This window comes from Athalia rosae, chromosome 1 (genome assembly GCF_917208135.1).
Source record: "Athalia rosae chromosome 1, iyAthRosa1.1, whole genome shotgun sequence".
In the NCBI taxonomy this organism is placed as follows: domain Eukaryota; kingdom Metazoa; phylum Arthropoda; class Insecta; order Hymenoptera; family Athaliidae; genus Athalia; species Athalia rosae.
In genome coordinates this window covers 1,847,102-1,868,765 of record NC_064026.1, presented here as the reverse complement: position 1 = coordinate 1,868,765, position 21,664 = coordinate 1,847,102, and the positions used below count along the sequence as shown (strand labels likewise).

At 37.3% G+C, this 21,664-nt stretch overlaps 3 protein-coding genes and 1 long non-coding RNA gene across 7 annotated transcripts; 2 read left to right on the top strand and 2 right to left on the bottom strand.

Annotated features, from left to right (window-relative positions):
* Nucleotides 1-185: 185 nt before the first annotated feature.
* On the bottom strand, nt 186-3,257 carry LOC105693340 (protein PTCD3 homolog, mitochondrial). The gene is made up of 10 exons (XM_012413183.2): nt 3,097-3,257; nt 2,798-2,909; nt 2,519-2,716; nt 2,154-2,413; nt 1,972-2,080; nt 1,564-1,900; nt 1,274-1,479; nt 861-1,199; nt 570-791; nt 186-449 (listed from the first exon to the last, which is right to left on the bottom strand). The coding sequence occupies exons 1-10, from the start codon at nt 3,126-3,128 to the stop codon at nt 300-302; spliced, it is 1,965 nt and encodes a 654-aa protein (XP_012268606.2). The 5' UTR covers nt 3,129-3,257; the 3' UTR covers nt 186-299.
* Nucleotides 3,258-10,493: 7,236 nt separating this feature from the next.
* LOC105693412 (major facilitator superfamily domain-containing protein 10-like) lies at nt 10,494-13,082 on the top strand. Of its 2 annotated transcripts, none has more exons than XM_048649082.1 (7): nt 10,494-11,213; nt 11,300-11,562; nt 11,650-11,941; nt 12,031-12,251; nt 12,358-12,448; nt 12,567-12,704; nt 12,786-13,082. In XM_048649082.1, the coding sequence occupies exons 1-7, from the start codon at nt 10,967-10,969 to the stop codon at nt 12,878-12,880; spliced, it is 1,347 nt and encodes a 448-aa protein (XP_048505039.1). In that variant the 5' UTR covers nt 10,494-10,966; the 3' UTR covers nt 12,881-13,082. The 2 variants fall into 2 exon arrangements, with proteins under 2 accessions (XP_048505039.1, XP_048505043.1); XM_048649086.1 differs by having other exon boundaries at nt 11,103-11,213; nt 11,274-11,562.
* On the bottom strand, nt 12,941-14,615 carry LOC125499769. The gene is made up of 2 exons (XR_007276751.1): nt 14,188-14,615; nt 12,941-14,113 (listed from the first exon to the last, which is right to left on the bottom strand). It is a non-coding gene; the product is annotated as an uncharacterized LOC125499769 (long non-coding RNA).
* On the top strand, nt 12,950-21,663 carry LOC105693409 (signal transducer and activator of transcription 5B). Of its 3 annotated transcripts, XM_012413307.3 has the most exons (12): nt 12,950-13,486; nt 13,551-13,579; nt 14,622-14,778; nt 14,873-15,032; nt 15,142-15,491; nt 15,573-15,716; nt 15,820-16,081; nt 16,170-16,376; nt 16,473-17,145; nt 17,227-17,382; nt 17,546-17,777; nt 19,724-21,663. In XM_012413307.3, exons 3-12 carry the CDS (start codon nt 14,651-14,653, stop codon nt 19,893-19,895), a joined length of 2,484 nt encoding a protein of 827 aa, XP_012268730.2. In that variant the 5' UTR covers nt 12,950-13,486; nt 13,551-13,579; nt 14,622-14,650; the 3' UTR covers nt 19,896-21,663. The 3 variants fall into 3 exon arrangements, with proteins under 3 accessions (XP_012268730.2, XP_012268728.2, XP_012268731.2); XM_012413305.3 differs by lacking the exons at nt 12,950-13,486; nt 13,551-13,579 and adding an exon at nt 13,966-14,128; XM_012413308.3 differs by lacking the exons at nt 12,950-13,486; nt 13,551-13,579 and adding an exon at nt 14,152-14,278.
* Nucleotide 21,664: the final 1 nt, after the last annotated feature.

Here is a 21,664-nt window from a genome sequence, read left to right as displayed (position 1 = left end):
TTTCCTGGATGCCAATTATGCTGTTATATTCTGCATCCTTAGAGATGTTATAACTATCGATACTTATCAAAATTGATTTGTACCACAGGAATTACGATATTTGATAATTGCTGTGGAACATTTTGATATTAATTTCCGACTAAACAGTTAAATAGGTGATGACGGTTGTTGAATAGTTACAAATGTCCAGTTTATCGAATTTTCGATTTATTTACAAATATAATACAAGAAAAGTGCTGGAGAAGTTTGTAACAATTAGTAACTACACTAAATATTCGATTCGGTCTTACACTGATACTCTAGCCAAGGTGGAGTTGAAGCACATCTTTGCCTACTAAATTAACCAATTTGTTTTCTTCTGCCTTGCTCAATGATAAAGAATGCGCAACTGTGAATCCCATTTGGCCAGCTTCGCTGTAGCCATTGTTGACAGCATATGTCACGACGCTCTAAAATATCAAGAAAATATTAGCTCGTACGTTGTAGCTCAACGATTGAAATTTTATTTGTCACAGTAATGTAATACCATTTTTTAAATTGGAAGCAGTAATTCAAATCTATTTTCTTACCAGAGCAGCCGCCGTGTGTCCATTTTCAATGCAGGCATCTAACATCGTAATGAGATCATCTTTTGTGACAACACCGGTAAAACTACCTTCCTTCTGCATTACGTAAGTAAAAACAGTGAGCGCTCTGTCAAATTCTCCTCCACGGATTGATAACGTAGCGACTTGCCCAAGCACATCACCAGTCCATTTGAAGTGAGCTCTCATGCTGTCTGGTTTCTGATGCTATTGAACATAGTTGATGTTAGATTTGACTCTTCATACCAATAATATATTTTTAAAGCATTCGAATACCTCAATGCGTGTCCAAATGTCCCAAGCAATTCTGGCGAATTCGTTATTGCTGGGGGATTCTGGAGGAGGTTTACAAGAAGTATGCATAATCTGTAACACACGTTTCAGGATAGACTCTCGATGTGAATAATCGAAAATCACTATCTGAGACCATAATCGAGGTAGTAGAGCTGCTGCTGCCTGGAAACCCTCGACTTCAATAGATTGTAAAATCTCTTCAACGACATCCGACTCTGGTATGTATATGTTGGGCACCAGACTATCGTACAATTTCATAAATTTGCTCAACGGCTCCATTTGAACAACAAGTGTCAAATAGTGGCGGTAATAAATACTTTCCTAAAAAAAAATTCCAATGTATTTGGAATGTGAATCGCTCAGGTAAATTGCTATTCGGTATAACTGTGGCTCACCATATAATTTTCCCCAATCATATTGTAGTTGTTGCCATTGAGTAGAAGTTTTTGTATTCTATGGGCTACTTCGACATTCATTAGGTGATGCCTAGCAACTTCCATTGCTTTTACAAAAAAGTATAAATCCTGTTGATCTTGAATTACCATCTCTTTTCCTTCTAGCTTGTCCAAAATATCTATCAAAATTTCACTCACTGGCCCGTCTATAAGACATCGTTTGAGGTAGATAGAAAATATCATGAGATAATTCGGAAATCACCAAAAAAAATTAATCTTTTTTTACTTACTGCTACGACAGAAAATTGTGAATAGAGAAAAATAAACGCCGAGCGATGGCTGCACGCCAGCGTTCGTCATTTCTTTGTATAAGGTCAAAGCTACATCTCTTCCTGGATGGGGACATCTTAATAGACACGCAATTTGTAGACATGCATTGAATGTTCCAATATTAGGCTTAATATTTCGATGAGACATAGTTCTTAATAAATCCCACATTAGTTGCTGTCTTTCAGGTCCGTTCTCTTTTGCGAATTGAACCAATTTCAAGACGCTGTTGTAAGTTCGCACAAACAACGGCAACCCTTTTTCCTCAGCTTCTCTGTAAAGTGCCCAGGCCCTATCAATCTGCGAGATGGAAAATACAACAAGGGTAATAGAAAAATAAAAACAGGTTCAAATCAAAGTAAGACATTTACCTGTAAATATTTTGCAGTACCACAGATTAATGCATTGTATGCTGCTGCAGCTATTTCATTTTTTTCATTTTTTAATGAATCAAATAATTCTTCAAGAACACTACTGGATCTGAAGCAAGAATGCATGTTTTTTAGACTGGGTTCTAAGATGTTACTGGGGAAACTACTGGATACAGACGTACTTCCATTTGGGTTTAATATTTTGAAATGATCTTCTAAACCAGCGTTCCTCGGTGAGTTCTTCAGAGATTGGTTCTTGTTCATTGCAATAGCATAATAATTCCAATAAAGCTTGTTTAAGCTCGGTACTGACGCCTTTTTTGGACTTCAACAAACCATATATGGCGACGGCATCAGTCAATCGAGCATTTTTTATTGCATCGCTAAGTATTTCTTCCGATACCTCGCTATTCTCATCATAAACTGCACGTGGTAGAAAAGCCTGCAAGCCGGAGAGTAAGTAAACGAGGATCAGTGCCCAAGAGGTTGAGCAGGTCATTCAATTCCCACTGTGCAATTGATTGTATAAATATATTATGCCAGTCACCGGTATAACAGGATCAGCGTCTCTGTGTTGAAAGAGATCCGCGTGTTCTTGACGTATCCAAATAGCGGCCTTTCTTCCCGCTTCCTGAGCTAGTGCGTACGTGCGCTTCATTGAGTTTGATCCAGGTATGAGATATGGATCATCATGATACTTGTAATGAGCAGCGGTTGGGTCTCGTTTCACAGTGCTAGCGAGAGCCTACCAGTTTGAACATGAATTTGACATATGTTTGTTACAGGATTATCTCATTTTGTTCTAGACGTCACATTTTCATCTTACCCTCAAAATGTCAGTAGGTCCTCTTTCGATCCTTGGAGGTATTTGAATGCTCTGAGAAGTGGAAGCATCTCTGAGAGTTTGGAGACTCGTAAATAGGTTCTGAGGTACTCTGCTATAATGTAAATTAAATCGCAACAAGCAAGTTTAATTGAAGATCGCAAACGTATCGTATAGAATTATTTTATACAGATGAATAAAATTCTGTGGGGTTATGAAGTGAATGCGGCTTATTATATCATTTCATTGGATTACAATCCTAGTACGGCTGATTAAATTCATAGATACTCAGATCGAGTTACCTGCTTCGCAATCTATTTCTCAACGTGAACATTTTTATTCAGGAAATGTTAAAATATAACAATATTAAAAACTTTAATTCATCACTCCTACAGGTAATCACTCCACATCACACACCGATGCACACGCTACAGTGTGCGCACAGGCATACAATCTCTTATACATGTTATACATATGTATGTATATGCGCACGAGGAGCCATGCGCTTCGTACATCAAGCTAGTGGTGCACCCCGTGATGCAGATTTGAATTAATTTCTCACAGTCTGGCGACACCGCGAACCTAGAACTCTATTTTAACGACTTGGTTGCATTACGTTGCAGCTGCACTGCAACTTGCACCCACCGTTACACCCGATGCACGGGGGATGTCGCATCACGGGTTGCATTTAAACAGGCGCACGTCCCATACTCCAATTTTATTTGCTACACTACATCGTTATTTTACTTACCCGGTCATTACTTAAAGAGCAGCGCACAGGAATCTTCTCGAACAATATCGTAAGTTTTATAGTCCACCATAATTTTGAATGATGTTTCATAATAATGCTATACTGAAAGCTGATATACAAGAATTGTTTCAGATGCAGTTCGGTTACTTTATTAATCATTGCAGGAGGTAAGGAATTGACATTTAAAAACTGCTGGTAATTTCTTTGTAACACAATTTATTTTCGAATATCAGCATAAATAACTTTATGTACATACATTCGAATCTTTGCGTACTTCTGAAATAGTTACTAATATACAATCTGACATACGTATAAAGAAATATGTCAAGGAATCTGAAATTACCGTTACCTACTGTATCTGATTGACCAGGGTACCTCATTGTTATGCACCGTTTTTCAAATAAATTTATTATATATGCAATTCTTCTGGCATGAATTCAGCTGATCCAATCCCCAGAGTTTGATGCGCGGCGAGAGGTTGAAACAATAATGACAGAAATCAGAAATGAATAAATAACAATCCATGGACCACTCATCTCAATAACGCAAGGATTTGGAGAACAAGGCATATTGTAACATATGAATCATATTGAGAACACCGTAGCTGTTTAATCCGTGAGCATAATTTTTTTATATCTATGCGTTTCTTCCTGCACAGGGATGTCGGTCGCAGCTGGAGCAAGTATAAGAAGTTATGGATTTATTTCTTTCGGTTAATTTATTGTTTTGCATATGAATGGTGGTTCTATGTATAATGGTGAACCCTTTGCCATAATATAAAGAATTGAATAAAGTTTATAAGGAAACCAAAACCAGTCCCGGCAAAGGTACACCTATGCGAGTGTGTAGTAAGGAGCCAGGTGTTTTTATTTTATACCGTGGGACTCTTTAAGGGGATGTCTAGATGGATGCTTGTCTGTATATGTGTGCACATTCGGCCATGTATGTGCACATACATGTGCATCCTTCGCCAATGAATGGAAAACAGGATCCAATTTCTATGGAGCAACTATTTTTATTGTGTTTTCTTATTGAATCGAACTCAACGTATATTCTTTCCTTCGAGCTTCTTTATTTATTTTTATTTGGTTTATTTTTTAATGCGACCGTTTTTTCTTTTCTTCAGTTTTTTTTTCATTGTATTTTATTTTATTATCATTTTTTTATTCTCTCTTACATCTCGTTCCTTTTCTTTTTTTTTTCGTTATTATTATTTTCTCTTTTTGCCATATTCGTACACCGTTGAATCGAATTATATTATAATATTTCTTACAGCGATACGTTTGCACAATAGAATATATGGGTGACACTATAAAAGATCAGCGCTCCTGCAACGACGAATAATATACTTGGCGACAACGAACGTGTAAGTTTCTTTTGTGTAAGTGATTATAATTGCATGAGGAAACCTATTAAAAAGAGAAACATACATACAAATCACACACATACATATAGTTACTTTCGATACAGTTTTGTACGTTATTCTTTATTTCAAGATTCTTTTTTATTCATATTTTTGCATTTACAAGACCGCCATCATCAATCTCAAGTATCATTATGAATTGCAATGGTCACGGGTCAACGATATCTCTGTGTGTAAAATCGATATATTTGCAAATTTGAATATCTCGTATATCTAAAATGTTTAAACTCAAATATATGCGACCCATTTTCAATAAAGACCATGATATCGAAAAGCTATATAAGGTATATAGTGTGATGAAATTACACATTACACATAAGAGTACATGTATCTTATACAAACTAACGCTGAATTATTGAAGAAATTGGTGATAGCAAATGAGGGAGAAAAAAATTTGTAAACATTTTGTTTTTTCACTCTGTAAAAATTGATAGTATCTGTTACTGTTATAGGTATATTATATCATGCCTTCGGGACTTGTGAATCATCCTCATTAATAAGTTGCGAAGACATTGCGACAGCCCAGCAGGCCGGGACGAGTGCAATTTGATTTAACGATACAAATAATGCCCACATCCCTACCTACTCAACTGTCACGTTTATGAAGCAGAGACAATCTCACATGTTGTACGTATTATACAGGCAATTTTCTAAACTAGATCAAGATGCGAATATATTTTGCCCGCAAATTGTTTCAGTTCACACGTTTTCTTTTTTCTCTTTCTCTCTGTTGTGATCTTCCGGGTTTTTATATGGATTTTAGCGGACGACTGGCGAACGATTTTAGTGCATTCCGATAGGCCGGGACAAGTGCAATATTGAAAAAATAACTGTACGAAACATTGACACAAATCTCGACCTATCTTTCATGCAATTACGAAGTTCAAAGATCAACGATGTATACACGATATTATATACTACGTGTTCTGTTTCGATGTAACATTAAGAGATTACGACCAAACAAAGAGTGATAGACAATATTTTTTTCTTTGCGTGATCACAGACGTTCAAAATTCTATCTCTCTCTAATGCGGTCTTGATAAGTTCTTTCCAAATTAGAGAGTTTTTTCATTATATACAAATTTCATTCCATCGATCCGGCGTTACGATTACGCAAAACTATTGTGATACGGCTTGAGGGGACGAAGTTATACCTATATATCCATTCTCAGATAAAGACAGAACTACTACGTGTGCGTCGTTTGATGAAGCCACGCGCTGCGATTCGTAAAATCAGATATACGTATATACATACGATTTGTGCCAAACATTTATCAGGGAAATACGAAATATCTCATAATGAGATTTGATTTTACCCAAAATTGAACGCGTGAATCTCCTTTCTCTACCGTTATTTTAATTCTTCATTCTACGCACTATTGTGCATATTCCGTATTAAAAACATTCGATATTCATGTCATTCAAGTGTGAGGTAAAAACGATAACAAATTCTAAGACGTAGTTTTCGTAATTTTCGTTGTCTTCTCGCATACATAAATTATGCGACGCAAAAAACGGAAAAATCGTTGAAATATTGAACGTAATCCACAACACTCTGGTACAATTTAATCATGTTATTGATTTATTTATTTCACACGTAAACCTGTGTATTATAGTTCACTGATATTCGATGTATTCCCTTTATCTTTATTTCATACATTTACTTTATTTTTAAATTATGTATTTCCTAATTTCAGATAATTCCTACTCCGTACGAAAATGCGACGCTGCATCCAAAACGACCCGCACGGTTGACGACTGCAAGCGAACTGATGCCGATGGCCAGGTGCCCGGGCCCTTTATTTCTTTTGGGCCCAACTGTATTAACCATCCACTATATACCCAGCAGCCCCGTGGTGTATAAAACTGGTGGGGGAAACTTATTCTTATTTAACAGCCGAGGACCCGCAGGACCCAAAGGACCCAAAGGATCTCTTTTCTTTTCTTATACGGTCTTATTTCTTTGTTGCGCTCCGAGCGCGCCAAAATTATATCAGCTGTCCTGGATTTCATCCTCTCTTCTTGTTATTTTTTTTTTTCTTCTTCATTTTCTATTTTTTGTTATGTATACTTTTCAAATGCGTTCATGCTGCAGTGGTAATTCGTACATTGGTTCGCATAGCTACGAAAATACGCCATACGTATACTCGTAGGTAGGTATACGTGGTAAATACATAACAGCTGAAATTTGAAAAGCTGTGCGGTGCAGCACAGGAAAGAAACGAATCGATCGATCGCTGCTACTGCTCCTGCTGCAGAGCTACCCGAGAGTGTAATGCAATGATGATGGATCATGCCATTCTTTGGTCTTCGAACAGCCCTTCGGGATTTCGTGCTTTGTTTCGGGATCATATCGTATTTTTCTTTCAACAATTCGAATTAACCAACTAGATCAGACGTGCCAGGAATACCGATCTTTTTTTGTAACCTTTTTTCAAGTATTTTTTTAGACACAATTGCAACAAATTTGCACGATTCAAGGTGTGGCCTGAACGCATGCTTCGAATGGGTATACGAATATCCAGTGCAGATCCGTTGGACTTTGACGTTCGAATCGATTAGAGTGTTAACCGTTTTCTCACGTCATCGAGAAGGGGTTATTACTTACGTTGGATATCCTGCACCTTTATTTGACATGTAATTAATTCCGGGATTTTTTATCCCGGCAAACTATTTCTGTTGCGGGATAATCAACTCCTTCAATTTGCCTACACCTATGTTCACTCCACCGTATATTAGGCAGGTCGCAATAAGTTTGCGTGTCCTTAAGCCTAAGCCAATTTGCAGTATGAAATATAATTATACCTTACCACCTGCTCGGTTAATACTTGAAAAAATTTCTACGAATTTGAATGTATGTACAGGTATCTGCTCTCTGCGGTGCGGGTAGAAATCACGAAGGATATATAACGTAGAGGAGGAAATTTGTCCACATTGTACACGAAGTATGTTAAATAATCGTACGTAACCGCGCGAGGTATTGATATCATCATTATTATTATTCAGCAATAAATTATTGCGATAAAGCGATATTTAACTTCTCAGGAAATCCGGTCTCATCCAAAATCTTCACGATTTCAAGTTTACAAGTTTAAAATACAACACAAAGAATTATTCTCATTCGCGCTACGCGTAAGTCCTGTATTAAAAATTTGGTGCGGAAGATCGATGAATTATTTCGGTGAATAATTCTTGTGTGCGATCTCGTGTACGCGGGGGTTTTATGATAACATATGCGTATCAAATTTGATTGCAAGAAAAGGTGTAAAAAATACAGATTGAGAACCACTTTGAAGAGGACAGCTGCGGCGTACGCTGCCCAGAGAGCATCTGCTGTCGGGTGGGCACGCGCTTATGTCTTCCCTTATTTCGAACTTTATGTTTCATTCTCTCTTCTCACATCTCTCTTTTTTCCTTCACTATATATTCCTTCTTTTTCTTTCCTTTTTCGGTCACTTTAGCCGCTTTTCATCGTAGCGTTCCCTTTAAAAGCACCCTTACGGTTGCTTCGGGCGCAGCCTAGGTAGTATACCCGGCGGTGTGTAACACCCGTGCACCCGTACCCGAGGACTTTGTACTTTTACGCTGATGCAGCCGGCTGTAGACCGAAAATTCTCTTTGTCCCATTGTCCGAATTTCTTCCATCGAGCTAACATTCTAAGAAAACTTCCAATGTCACTTAAGCCACCGGTGAAAATTTACACCGAACATAGGTACCAGCAGGAAGCAGAATTTTACGTATTATAAATAAAGTAATCCAAGTACAAGTTGCAATGTAGGTTGTAAATTACACTTCGCTTGAAAATTTTCGAAAATGAAAAATATCATGTATTATTTCTCGTTTTTAGATTCGATGCTGATTATTTTTCCAGCGTCGTGTTACATTTGTGATTTTTTAAATTTCAATTCTTCATTCATCGATATTTTCATTTAATTATCACGCGAATTGAAATTGTGAGGGAGCTTCTGCGAATGCGTTTTCGGTGTCGAAGTGTTATTTAGTAAAGTTTACACGATGAAGTGGATGTTCCGAGGTGATAGTTGTGCCTCAGTTTTTGGAGCAGGTGGCATAAGGCCCATCGCCTCTATATCGTATTTAAAATTTAAGCAAGGGACCATCGCTTGCCATCTGGGCCTTACCTTACCCTGTAGCTATACGGTACGTTGAATCGGTCCCAACAACGTTCCTGCAGCTCAGCTACCTAGTCGTAGTAGCATATTTTTATAATATATACTGCAGCTTTACGTTGTGTCCGATTGTTTCAGCGTATGAGAGATTTATTTAATAAATCCATCGACACGAACCCGCCTGAAATATTATTCTACTGGGAAAAGATAAAAAAGCAACTCTCAGAAGTTAGACATTCTCCTTATTCAAATTGTATCACGGATATGTATAGAAAACAACACAAAGGGCAAATAAATCAGCTGCATGGAGATGGGGATTCAAACCCCGATTTTTTGTATGTGGGAAAATTTTCGTATTCAAAATATTCAATATGAAATATCATAATCGAAAATGTTGGTTCCGGTGTAATATGGTGAAGAAGACGGAATAAAACGTGCGCTATGTTATTATACATATTTATAGTACTGGTGCATCTGTATTTGCATAAAGGCGGCGTAATCTGAATCGTATGAAATTGTAGTAGCTACAGCTCGTCGTTATCGTTTGAACGGGTTAGAGCTGCTGCTACGAGGATGAGAATTAATTTGAAAAGATCTTTGTTCATCGAGGAAGTGGACCTGAATAAATGATGTGTATGTTGAACAGTACCGGAAGCTGGCATACATAATGCCTTTAGGGTGCGCCTGCTCGAGCTATTTCTCGCTTCACTGGCAAATAAAGACAATAATAAGGCATAACTTGGCAAACCATGTATTTTAAAAATATTTGATATTTCAAATTATTTTATATATATCATTACGGCTTGGCGATATAATTAAATTTTGGTATATTATGCAAGAGATTCGATTTAGGATCCGTACCTGCCGTGACCTTTTCAAGTGTAACGATAATTATCCGCAATTTGAGGACTCATGGTCAGTCAATCACTTTTCTAATTTGTACCAAAAAATTACATTTTATTGTATCGTGCTGACATGATTTGCCCTTGATTTTACGAGTTGACTCATTGTCAGCATAGCAGTATTTTTCCCCATTGCATTAGGCAGTTATCAAAAGTAATAAAACGTGAGTGAAATTTACAACTTCGTAGAGAAAAGAAAAGCAGATATTTATGTAATTACTATATTTTACCGTTCGATATTCAGCAAGACAATGCAATCTGAACACAATACATTTTGCTGATGAAGAACTGAAATTGATTGATTATACACGTTTTAAAATGCGAGGGGTCGACGAACCAATCAGAGTGGGAGCGCATTTGCGCGCGAAATAAACTGCTCGTATGGCCGCCACGTGTTGTCATCTGTCGTCAGTCAGTTTAAAACTCTTTTAGTTCGCGGTAATCATTAAATGACCGCACTCTGCCACCTGATAGCGTCGATTTTAAGCAGCCTTTAACGAGGTCCTCGTTGTCGAGGGATGGTCGAGGTACAGCACCTGACAGCTGTCAAATTGTTGATCTTGAGAATAGGTTAGAACTTTCTCTTCTTACTTTTACAACAGGTTTTCGTTCGTCAGCGTCATGTGACGGGGTGAGGTAATGCCCTCAATAGAAAGTAATCCACTTACTATTATTTCTGATGGCGAAATGTTTAGTTAGCTGCCGACCACAAACGGAAACGTGGCATGCAGCATGGTGGCATACATTTTACAATTTCATGTACTTACAATCACGTAAAATGTTATCAGTTATATCTTGAAGTTTTAGTCATCACTCTGCCGGTGATTATATTTTTGTACTTCCTACTCTGTAGTAAAATTAATCAGAAACGAATCATTAGAGTAATCACACAACTCCGTGTGATAAGTGTTTGTACAAGCTCAACAAAACGTTGAATCATTTACTGTTGTACCTGTGAAATTATTACAATGAAGTTGGAAAAAAATACCAGCGATGAAAACGCTGACAATACTAAAGTTGTGCGAGTGGTGTTTGTGTCCTTGTTGTTGGATCTTCTCGCTTTCACCATGATTTTACCCTTACTGCCAGCCCTTTTGGACCATTATGAACAGCAGGATAATAAACAGGGATTATACTCAACTATACTAAGTTACATCCAGAGGATTCAAGTGTATTTTGATGTGCCAGCTCGATTCAACTCTGTTTTGTTTGGAGGTCAGTCATTATTGGCTAAAAAATTCTTTAAAGAGCTAAAGTTAAAGTTGTTGAATGTAGTATTTTTCTGTTTTTTGCTTTTCTAGGATTTTTGGGCTCCATGTACTCTTTCTTACAATTTGTGTCATCCCCAATTGTTGGAGCATTATCTGATGTATATGGGAGGAAACCGCTAATGCTGTTATGCCTAGTCGGGATAGCAGCTTCGTACCTCCTGTGGGCAGTATCGCACAATTTTGCTTTATTTGTCTTTGCCAGATTTGTTGGTGGCTTAAGTAAAGGCAATGTTAGTTTGTCCATGGCCATTATAAGTGATGTCACATCTCCAAAATCCAGAGGCAAAGCTATGGTATATCTCAAAGTATTTTTTATTATATGATAAAAACAGTGATAACATTGGAAGTGCCAGTATTTCTCAATCATTCTTATCTTGCAGGCTTTGGTAGGAATAGCATTTTCGGTAGGCTTTGTTGTGGGACCTATGATAGGTGCAACGTTTTCCTGTCTATCTTCTGGGCACAGAGAAGGTCAGTGGTATGCAATACCAGCCTTATTTGCTCTCTTCTTGGCACTCAGTGATTTACTTTACGTTTGGTTTAACCTGAGTGAAAGTTTACCTCCAAAATACAGAGCAAAAACTTTGGTTTCTGGTATGTCAGAAGCATTAGCATACATCAACCCTCTGGATTTATTCCAGTTCAATGGAGTATCTGGCTTGTCATCAGCAGGTAAATAAAACTGATACTTCAATAAACTTTTACAACAGTCCATGGATAGATATAACCGTGCTATATAATTCATGTTATGAATGTTTCAGAATTGCAGAGTCTTCGAAAATTAGGTAGAACATACTTCCTGTACCTGTTTGTCTACAGTGGATTAGAATTCACACTAACATTCCTAACGCATCATTTACTTGGATTCACTAGCATGCAGCAGGGTTGGATGTTTCTAGGCATCGGGCTGACCATGGCTACTTTGCAAGGTGGTTGGGTTCGCAAAATACCTGCTCACAAAACCAAATCTATCGCTGAACTGGTATGCGATATGTACCCATTCATTCTCAGTAGACGGAATTACTCTGCAGCTCAGTGATCTCGAAAACTATGCCCTAAAATACTTTCATTATGCGATTTCATTTCAGGGCTTGTGGCTGGTTATCCCATCATTCATATGCATCGGTATAGCTAAGGGAACCTTGATGTTGTATTTTGGCGTATTTCTATTTGCAGTGTGTAAGTTGAGATCACATCATTATTATTAAATTGAGTCCCAGATAGTTTTCCAATGCTATAGCGTTGGAATACCTCATTAAATTATTCGATAATCCAATAAACATTATTTGCGTTTCAGCAACAGCTATGGTGGTGACATGCATGATGACTCTGGTAACCAGAATAGGTCCTGAAAGTCAAAAGGGTTCAATAACTGGAATTTTTCGATCTCTTGGAGCCCTTGCCCGAGCTTGTGGTCCAGTCGTTACTTCGATTGGTAAATTTTATTAACGAAGATGCTCACTATTCTAAGATATAGGTACTTGTCATTTATAATGACAATTTTGAATTGTTTCAGCATTTTGGAGCGTAGGCAGCACTGTCACGTATCTAACCGGTGCGCTGGCTCTAATATTACCACCTCTCATACTTCGATACACACACACGTCCTAAACCTATTTTATAAGCTTCGAAGGTATTATCATCACATTGTACTTCCACAAAGATGGTATATAATATTTATTGCCATTTATTTATATACAGATTTATACCTACATAGTATTTGCAAATTGGTACATTGCTGAGTTTTTCTACATTTTTACATTGCTCTAGAAAATATAGTGAAACCATAGCTAAATATATGTAAATATCACTATATTATATGTATAATTGTTATACACATGCTGACACGTATTTCTACAAGCTTTGTCAAATAAACTACTTTTCTACTAACTTCGAGGATTTTCAAAGTGGATAGAAATAACACTGGCCAGGGCAAATTTTTGCTTGAAGCATGTATTTCTATTAAAAGGAGTATGATATTCAAAATTAGATATCGAAAAATATAGTCAAAGCTTGCAGGATACGTTTATTAATTCGAAATATTATTTGCCTATAGATTTTTTCCGTTCCATCTTTCCGACGACGCAGATACCGAAATATCAAAATAAACAACTTAAAAGTATTCCCGGATCGACCTTGCATCTAAACATAAGCTACGAAATACAGAACTCGCCATTAGTTACCAGATTTCTTATTTTCGCTTAACCGCAAAGATCCGTAAGTATATTTTCCAACAAGAAAGAAAAATTCAGCGAGAACTAACATAACTATTGACTTATAGGATTCGCTGGGTACCTTATCAATTCAAAGGTGAGAAGTACATCTAATTCAAGTTATTGGGAACGTGGCTAACAATTTTATCGAAGCATCTGTAACTTTGACCGAACAGATCTGAAGCATTTTTTCATTGAGGCCGTACGCTTTTATGTGATCGAGTGAGCATGTATTCACCGGTACATTATCACGCAATCTCAATAGATTCCATAATATTCGCCCAACCCATAATCCAGTAGCAGTTACAGGCTGCATGCTAATCTGCTGCTATCGATATACGCCAGCGGCAAGAATCGGCGTCGACGAGAGAAAAATTGAGGAAAAAAACGTAGGGAGGTTGTCTGGTCGTCAACGTGCGCATGCCCGCTGTCACGTGACGCACCGCGGATCCATTTACGGTGTAAAATTCCAGGAAATCCGTCCTGCGACACCTTATCCTGAGGAAACCGATTGATGGACTCAGGGCTTGTGTATGTCGCGCATTCGTAGAAATAGTGCTGTAGTTTCGTCATTGGATTTAGCTAATCGGTTTCATTAGCGGAATCCCCAGGATAGAAAGTCGTAAGATCCCTGTCAACCGACAAGGCAAGTGCCAAGGTCTTTTATCGCATATCATTTACGCGTTATTTCAATGTCTTACTCACGTCGCCCTTGATGACTCCGTTGCCCCAGGGGCAAACTTTCTCGTATCTTGACTTCGGACGAAAACGCGTGATTTCTGATAAGATTCTACACGTACGAATTTATTCTACCTGTTGAATGCACTATAACCTAACTTTCAACATTTCTAAGCATCTGTCACTTTTCAATTGATATTTTAAAACAATCTAGCTACCTTATATTATTCATCACATTGTACTTATTCTTATAACCCCATACGTTATTCGTCTGCGTTCTGAATTTTGATACTCCAATTTTTTCTAATTTGTTGCTTGATGCAGTTTGCACTTAACAATAAAATATACTGTACTATCAATAATCGAGCAGTTTATCACGTCAATTTAAGCCCAGTTTCTCTGACCTTGTGATTGACGCTGTTCGGTAACTTATTTATAAGTGCGTGTTTTTTTCATAACAGGGCTAAAAGCAGTAGTTTAGGTTAGCAAAATGTCACTTTGGGCTAAGGCACAGCAGCTGCCGCCAGACGCACTCCAGCAAGTGCGCTCCGTCTATGGGGAACACTTTCCCATAGAAGTACGACATTTTCTATCCACATGGATCGAGGATAAAGTCTGGTTGGTACCTAAACAATCATGAATGTATTTGGTATGCGATTCCGGCAACACTTGGTCTTTGTATTTAATCGATTGTTTTATACAATTTTGTTAGCCGGCCCGATATTGAGCCAGACAATCCACAGTATGAGCAATACATAGCAAACCTGTTACCAGCCCTAATCCAAGAACTGGATTCCAAGGCTGCATCCATAAACACAGAAGATTTGTTTTTAACAAAAATCAAGTTAATAGATGCAGGCAAGATGTTCAGAGTAAGTATACTGCTACGCGGTACTCCAAAATTATTTAAAGATTCTACCTCGTCGTTTTACAAATAATGTACTGTATCCATTGGATAAATATTGTGACGACAAATTGCAGCAGCGATACTCGCAGAACCCTGCAACATTGTTCAGAATCATCCGACACTGCCTGGGGACAGAAATGAAATTAGTAGCACAGGCTGAAAACATAGCTGGGGGACTAATGAACATGACAGATGGACGTGTAGGCATGATGGTTGGGGACGCGGTTGCAGTGATTGCACAACAGGTAGAGGAATTGCGCCGCACAACACAAGAAACCGGTGAAGATTTGCGCAGAATGGAGCAGGAACAGGAAGCTTTTGCCATCAGCTACCACGAATGTACAAAATTGAACACGCATTTGCAACATCTTTCTACCCAACCACAAAGCCAGCAAAGTCTCGATCTTGAAAAGAAGATACGCAGGTACTGAATAATTTATTTTCTCCCTCAGTATTATAAATTACAACATTGAGATGATCAAATTCAAATGCTCATGGTTTACAGACAAAAGGAACAGCAAGAACAGCTGCTAAATCACAAGGTAGCTGGTTTGATGCAGCTCCGTTTGACGTTAGCTGATAAATTAAAGGATACTATTGGGAGGCTCGCCAACTTGCAGTCTAAGGTGCTCGATGATGAACTAATCAGGTGAGTCATTGCCACTTATCCCACACGATTGCTTAAATATTGTAAAATTGTAATGATTTTGATGTAGAAGTGCGTGCATGTTTACATACTCATAATTTCTTAGGTGGAAAAGGGATCAACAACTAGCAGGGAATGGAGCATCTTTCAACAGTAATTTGGATTCGATTCAAGAATGGTGTGAGAGTCTTGCCGAATTGATATGGCACAATAGACAGCAGATCAAAGAGGCTGAGCGCCTGAAACTGAAGTTGGCCCTTGATCCTCCTGGTGTACAGGATATTTTACCAACTTTGAACTCACAAATCACCCAGCTTTTAAGCTCACTTGTCACAAGCACTTTTATTATTGAGAAGCAACCACCACAGGTGAATATTTAGAATAGGGATGTCGATCGAAAGATTTAATTCAGATAACATAGATTACAAAACGCGAATTTTTGGACGTCATTTTCAGGTCATGAAAACCAATACTCGATTCACGAGTACAGTTCGTCTTCTGGTTGGCGGAAAATTGAATGTGCACATGACCCCTCCGCAAGTGAAGGTCAGCATAATTAGTGAAGCGCAGGCTAACGCTTTGTTGAAGAGTGATAAAATGGCAAAAAGTGGCGAGGCTAGCGGAGAGATTTTGAATAACACAGGCACTATGGAGTACCATCAGGTATTGACCAATGTCGACTGGTGATTGATTTTTGATGAAATTTGCAGAAAATTTCTAGAATTTTAACTCAATTTATTTTTATTCTACTTCAAACAGGCAACGCGACAACTTTCTGTCAGCTTCAGAAACATGCAGCTCAAGAAAATAAAGCGAGCAGAGAAGAAAGGGACGGAGTCTGTGATGGACGAAAAATTCTCTCTTCTCTTTCAATCACAATTCAGTGTTGGAGGTGGAGAACTGGTCTTTCAAGTATGGACTCTCAGTCTCCCTGTGGTGGTGATTGTTCATGGTAATCAGGAACCACATGCCTGGGCCACAGTAACCTGGGACAACGCTTTTGCCGAACCTGGAAGAGTGCCATTTGCAGTCCCAGATAAAGTGCAGTGGGGCCAAGTTGCTGAAGCTTTGAATGTCAAATTCAGATCAGCTACTGGACGGCCTTTAACGGAAGACAATCTACGATTCTTGGGGGAAAAAGCTTTCCGAGGTGGAAATGCAGGCGGACAAAATTATTCAGCAATGCCCCTGAGTTGGGCTCAGTTTTGCAAGGAGCCACTACCTGATAGGAATTTTACTTTTTGGGAGTGGTTTTATGCAGTTATGAAGCTGACCAGGGAACATTTACGAGGCCCTTGGATGGATGGCTACATACTAGGCTTTGTCCGAAAGAAGCAGACGGAGGAAATGTTGGCTCAGTGCGCTTCAGGAACTTTCCTAATGCGCTTTTCAGATTCAGAACTTGGCGGTGTTACTATTGCCTGGGTTGGTGGTGAGTTTTAATCTTAAGTTACCACCCAAATTCTCATTACTATCAATGTATTCAAAACATACTTTTAATATTAATTCTCAGATCAAACAGAAGTCTTCATGTTACAACCATTCACCAGCAAAGACTTTGCTATTCGAAGCCTAGCTGATCGTGTCTCTGATCTACAACATCTGCTGTATTTGTATCCTGACCTTTCCAAGGACCAGGCCTTTTCGAAATACTACACACCATTTACAGGTTGGTGACAAAACATGATCTACATATACTATTTTCATTTTACTGTTCTCATTGTCATTGTCATTATTATTATCATCATCACCATCATTATGTTTGTTTTAATCCGTCAGCAATGACTCTTCCTATGCTTAAACGTAATTCCCACAATTGCCTTGGTTTACAGAAAATCAGCCCACCTCAAATAATGGATACGTTAAGCCATTGTTAGTAACACATGTGCCTGGTTGGGGTGGTCCTGGAGTCGGTGGTCAAACGCCTTCACACTCATCAGTTGTTGGTGTGGGAGGAGGACAGGGAGGACCAGGTGGAAGCTATCCTACGACCCCATCTTCTATATTCCAAGCACACAGCCCTGACCCCTCCGTCACCCGAGACACCCCGTCTGTCGCATCAAGGTCAGTTCCAAATTGGATGTAATCAATCACATGAGTTCAATCCTATTTTCGACTTCAATTCAGAGCCAACTGTCATAGATATAAGTTACCTACATAGATATGCAGATGTTGAAGGGGGAAAACAAAACTTAGGTAAATTAGATGTTGTGATCTGACTATTGATTTTATTTCACATGTTATACTACACGTTTAACTTAACTTTCCTTAGTGTTAAATATCTTTTAGTATTCAAGTTATGATCAGTCAAAATGATTTTAACTGCTGATATATTCTATTATAGACATGTTATGCTAATGGACCTTATAGTGGTCTTCAATGTCAGGCGAGAGCAAGTATGCATGATGAATTTTGTGATTTGTTCGTCTTGTAAAATGAAATGACGGTAACTATGTATTAACAATTATTATTCTGCGTCATTTCGCATAAATCTGCATAAATTTATTTGCATATCTGTGTAGTTATATCTGTGTTACTACTGTATCAGTATTCTCCATTCTTCTTATACGTTTGATTAGATATTTTGTATCAATACTGCCCAGCGATATTTTTTGAAATCGTTCGTTTTTATACTTATACTTATATATATATATATATACATTTCTTTCAACAATATCCAGAATTTTCTACTATTTCGATGCCAGACATTAATTTTATATTTTTTTTATACTCATTATACACAGTTTAAAGCAAAATATACATAGGTTACAGTAGAAAGTACTAGACTTCTATAGAAAATAAAGCAAACGTCTGTTGGGCATAAAGACCAATTTTGTTCCCATAGAATCTTGGTACTTTGAATAATTTCAACGGTTTGCTATTTGTCAGTTGATAGATCGACTGACTATTTATTATAGCAATTTGTGATATTTTGATCGAAGTATACCGATAGATTGTCTCGGTGCATGTGACAGAAATTCTGTTTCTTGTTAATTTTGAATGATTGTCAATTAATGAGACTTTGATTTTAGTCTTTCGAAGGCAGTAGCTTACTTCTGCCGGGTAACGAATAGTAACAGGATTGGACAAAGTTTATCTTGAGTCAATCGTTATACAAATTTATCAGTGTTACATTTATATTGTTCAATTGGATTAGGAATGTTAGTTGCTTTGAACACTCGGAGTGAATGAGCCCTATACTGTGTAGATAGAAAAATCGGTGTTCCAACCCACTTCAGTTATTTTTCCTTGTTTGTTTTATGCGTTAAACGCAGCTGTCAAAGTTTAAAATTTTAGAAAAAAATTAAATTCTGGGCATATTGAGAATAAATGACCCAAACAAAATACGGTCGAAATGAAAGAGAGTGGCAATGGAAATGCAAAGGCCCGGAGCTAGCCGGTACAACCACGAGAAAAAAACAACTACAGAGTTATATAATGTTATTAAACCCAACTCCAATCGCTACTCGTTAATGAGTCATTGGCATCGAATGGAGAGAGTAGAAAAGACAAAGAGTGTATCGATAGAAATAGTGCTTGGCTACAGCTGAAATGTAAAACAAATTTTTGTTAGTTTGTCAGTGCTGTACTGAAAGTAACATTCCAAAACTAATTCCTAAGATCATAAAAATCTTTTCAATAAACTTTATAGATTGTTCATGTCACAGCACTCGATATCTTTATAGAAAAAGTTTTACAGTAAATTGTATTCAAAGATAATAACAAAGGTACTCGACAGAAATAGAGATTTCAGGATCAAACATTATCGTGTAATCAATCCAGCAATTTATTTGGATATACTCTTTGAAATTTAAGTGACCGATGGTTGTTTGGTCGGTTGCTTATTTATTGCCGAGTTGTACCGGCTATCCGGCTAATCGGTCACATGACTTTAATTTAAATCCATGCAACAGTAACGTCAAAGGAGTTATTTAAAGTAAAAGATTCACAAAATATTGCATATTGGCTTTGGAATGCCAGTGATTGGGGTTGTGTTTGGTATGTATTAGCTATGCTCCGGGCCCTGGCCAGTCGGGGGTGGGAAGGCCCAGCGCGGATATGGACTACGTAGAGTTCATCGGCAATGACCTGCAGCCAATGGATGACAATTTGAACTTGGATGGGCTCAACGGCTTCGGCTTCTCCGACTTCATGCAATCCTACAACCCCAAGCCCCAATAGGTATGCCCGCAAATTTTTATCGATAATCGATTATTGAATCACCATTTTCAATTTTCTGTTTTTAAAATTCTATCAATTCTATATGGCGGATTTAATCCGCTCCTCGTTATGAAAGAGGGGTATAGCAGATGAGGAGTGTAAGTCCAAACCAGATGACATATTGTTATTGAGATTACATGATTGTGTTACATTATAAAGGTGATATATATCAAATACACTGACAAATATGTTATTTCGATATGCAACGAAAACTTTTCAGATAGTACCATTTGTTCAGGGATTGCATTATCTGACTAGACGTTTTAATCTTGTTTCATATAACAAAGAGGTAGGAAATAATCAAAAGTAACGAAGCTAGTGCGAATTGAACCTGTTACTTAATGAAATTACAGGGTAACTGCAGTTCTGCAAGTGATATATCTTTCCGTTCATTTGTTATGAATTCATCATAAAAAGAATTTAGTACCATACTTGTTATCAATGTGGTAGACACTGTAATTTGAAAAGAGGCCTTCTTGAGAGCAACGCTGATCATTATTTCTTATAGGTAGTATTTTATATTATCTGTAACATGTATAAATGTAAGATTGTTAAACGTAAAGAGATTTTGAACTGAATCTTAACAGTCAGTATCAAAGATTATTGATTAAAAAAATGTTAAAAGTCAATTGCAACGAAAAAATAACAAATTAGTAAAATATGCCCAAGTTCGATGCCTTTGGATTTATATGTATGTAAAGTTAACAGAAACATTGGACTTATGCCGTTTGTTCCCTAGCCCTCCTATATTATTATGTATTATTAATGAATTAATAATTGTTATGTCTGTAATAAAACAAGGATCAATGAGCCCTGTTTAGATTTCAACATAAGCCATGGGTTGCACGTTGTTTTTTAATGTATGTATATTGGCTGCTTTGCCAAGAAGCGTAGGTTGAAATCATCAATTGATCTTTTTATTCAAGATTTAGAGTTTATTTTATTATTCAGAAGAATTTTACTTTCTGTATCGGATAGATATTAATTAATAATTTTCAATATACCTAATAATCTATATCGTAAGATTTTGCGCATATGTACGTACGCACGTGCTAATAAATTTTTAACTTAATACACAATTAACAAATATTACGTGGCATTCGGAAATTTGGATTTTTCTTTATCAATTCAAGCCTAGTCAAATGTTAACTAGACTAATTTCGAGAGTATTGCTTCGTGTACGCCATCCACATGTTACCACGCAGTAATCTTTAAGTAATCATATACAATTGCTATCGCAAAGCATGATGCTACAAATTCTACATTCACTGTTTTAAATTGATGCAATATATGGCAACAAAATTATTTTATGTAGCACAAAATATACGGTGTCTCGCTTTACATTTCTTCTACACAAATCAACGCGTCTGTACCTTTTTATAACTATGAGACATTAATTCTTAATCAATTTATTTAGATTTGACTTCTATAAATCGAGGTGAATCCTGTTATATCGCCGGTGTATTTCAAATAAATAAAATCACGGGGGTCTCTCATCTAATTTTTTTGTTCGGTGTTTGTACACGCTAATTTCAATCAATAGCGAGGCACCATATGAAATTTAGTCACTACAAAAAAAGAGCTAAGCTAATGGGACATTGAGTGACACAAAGTTGCAATATAATTATAGTTCAGAGACATTATAAGTAGAATAAATAACTGAATAAGAAAGTTTTATAAGTTTTATAAGAATTTTTTCAAGGTGCTTACAAAAAATGTATTAAGAATTT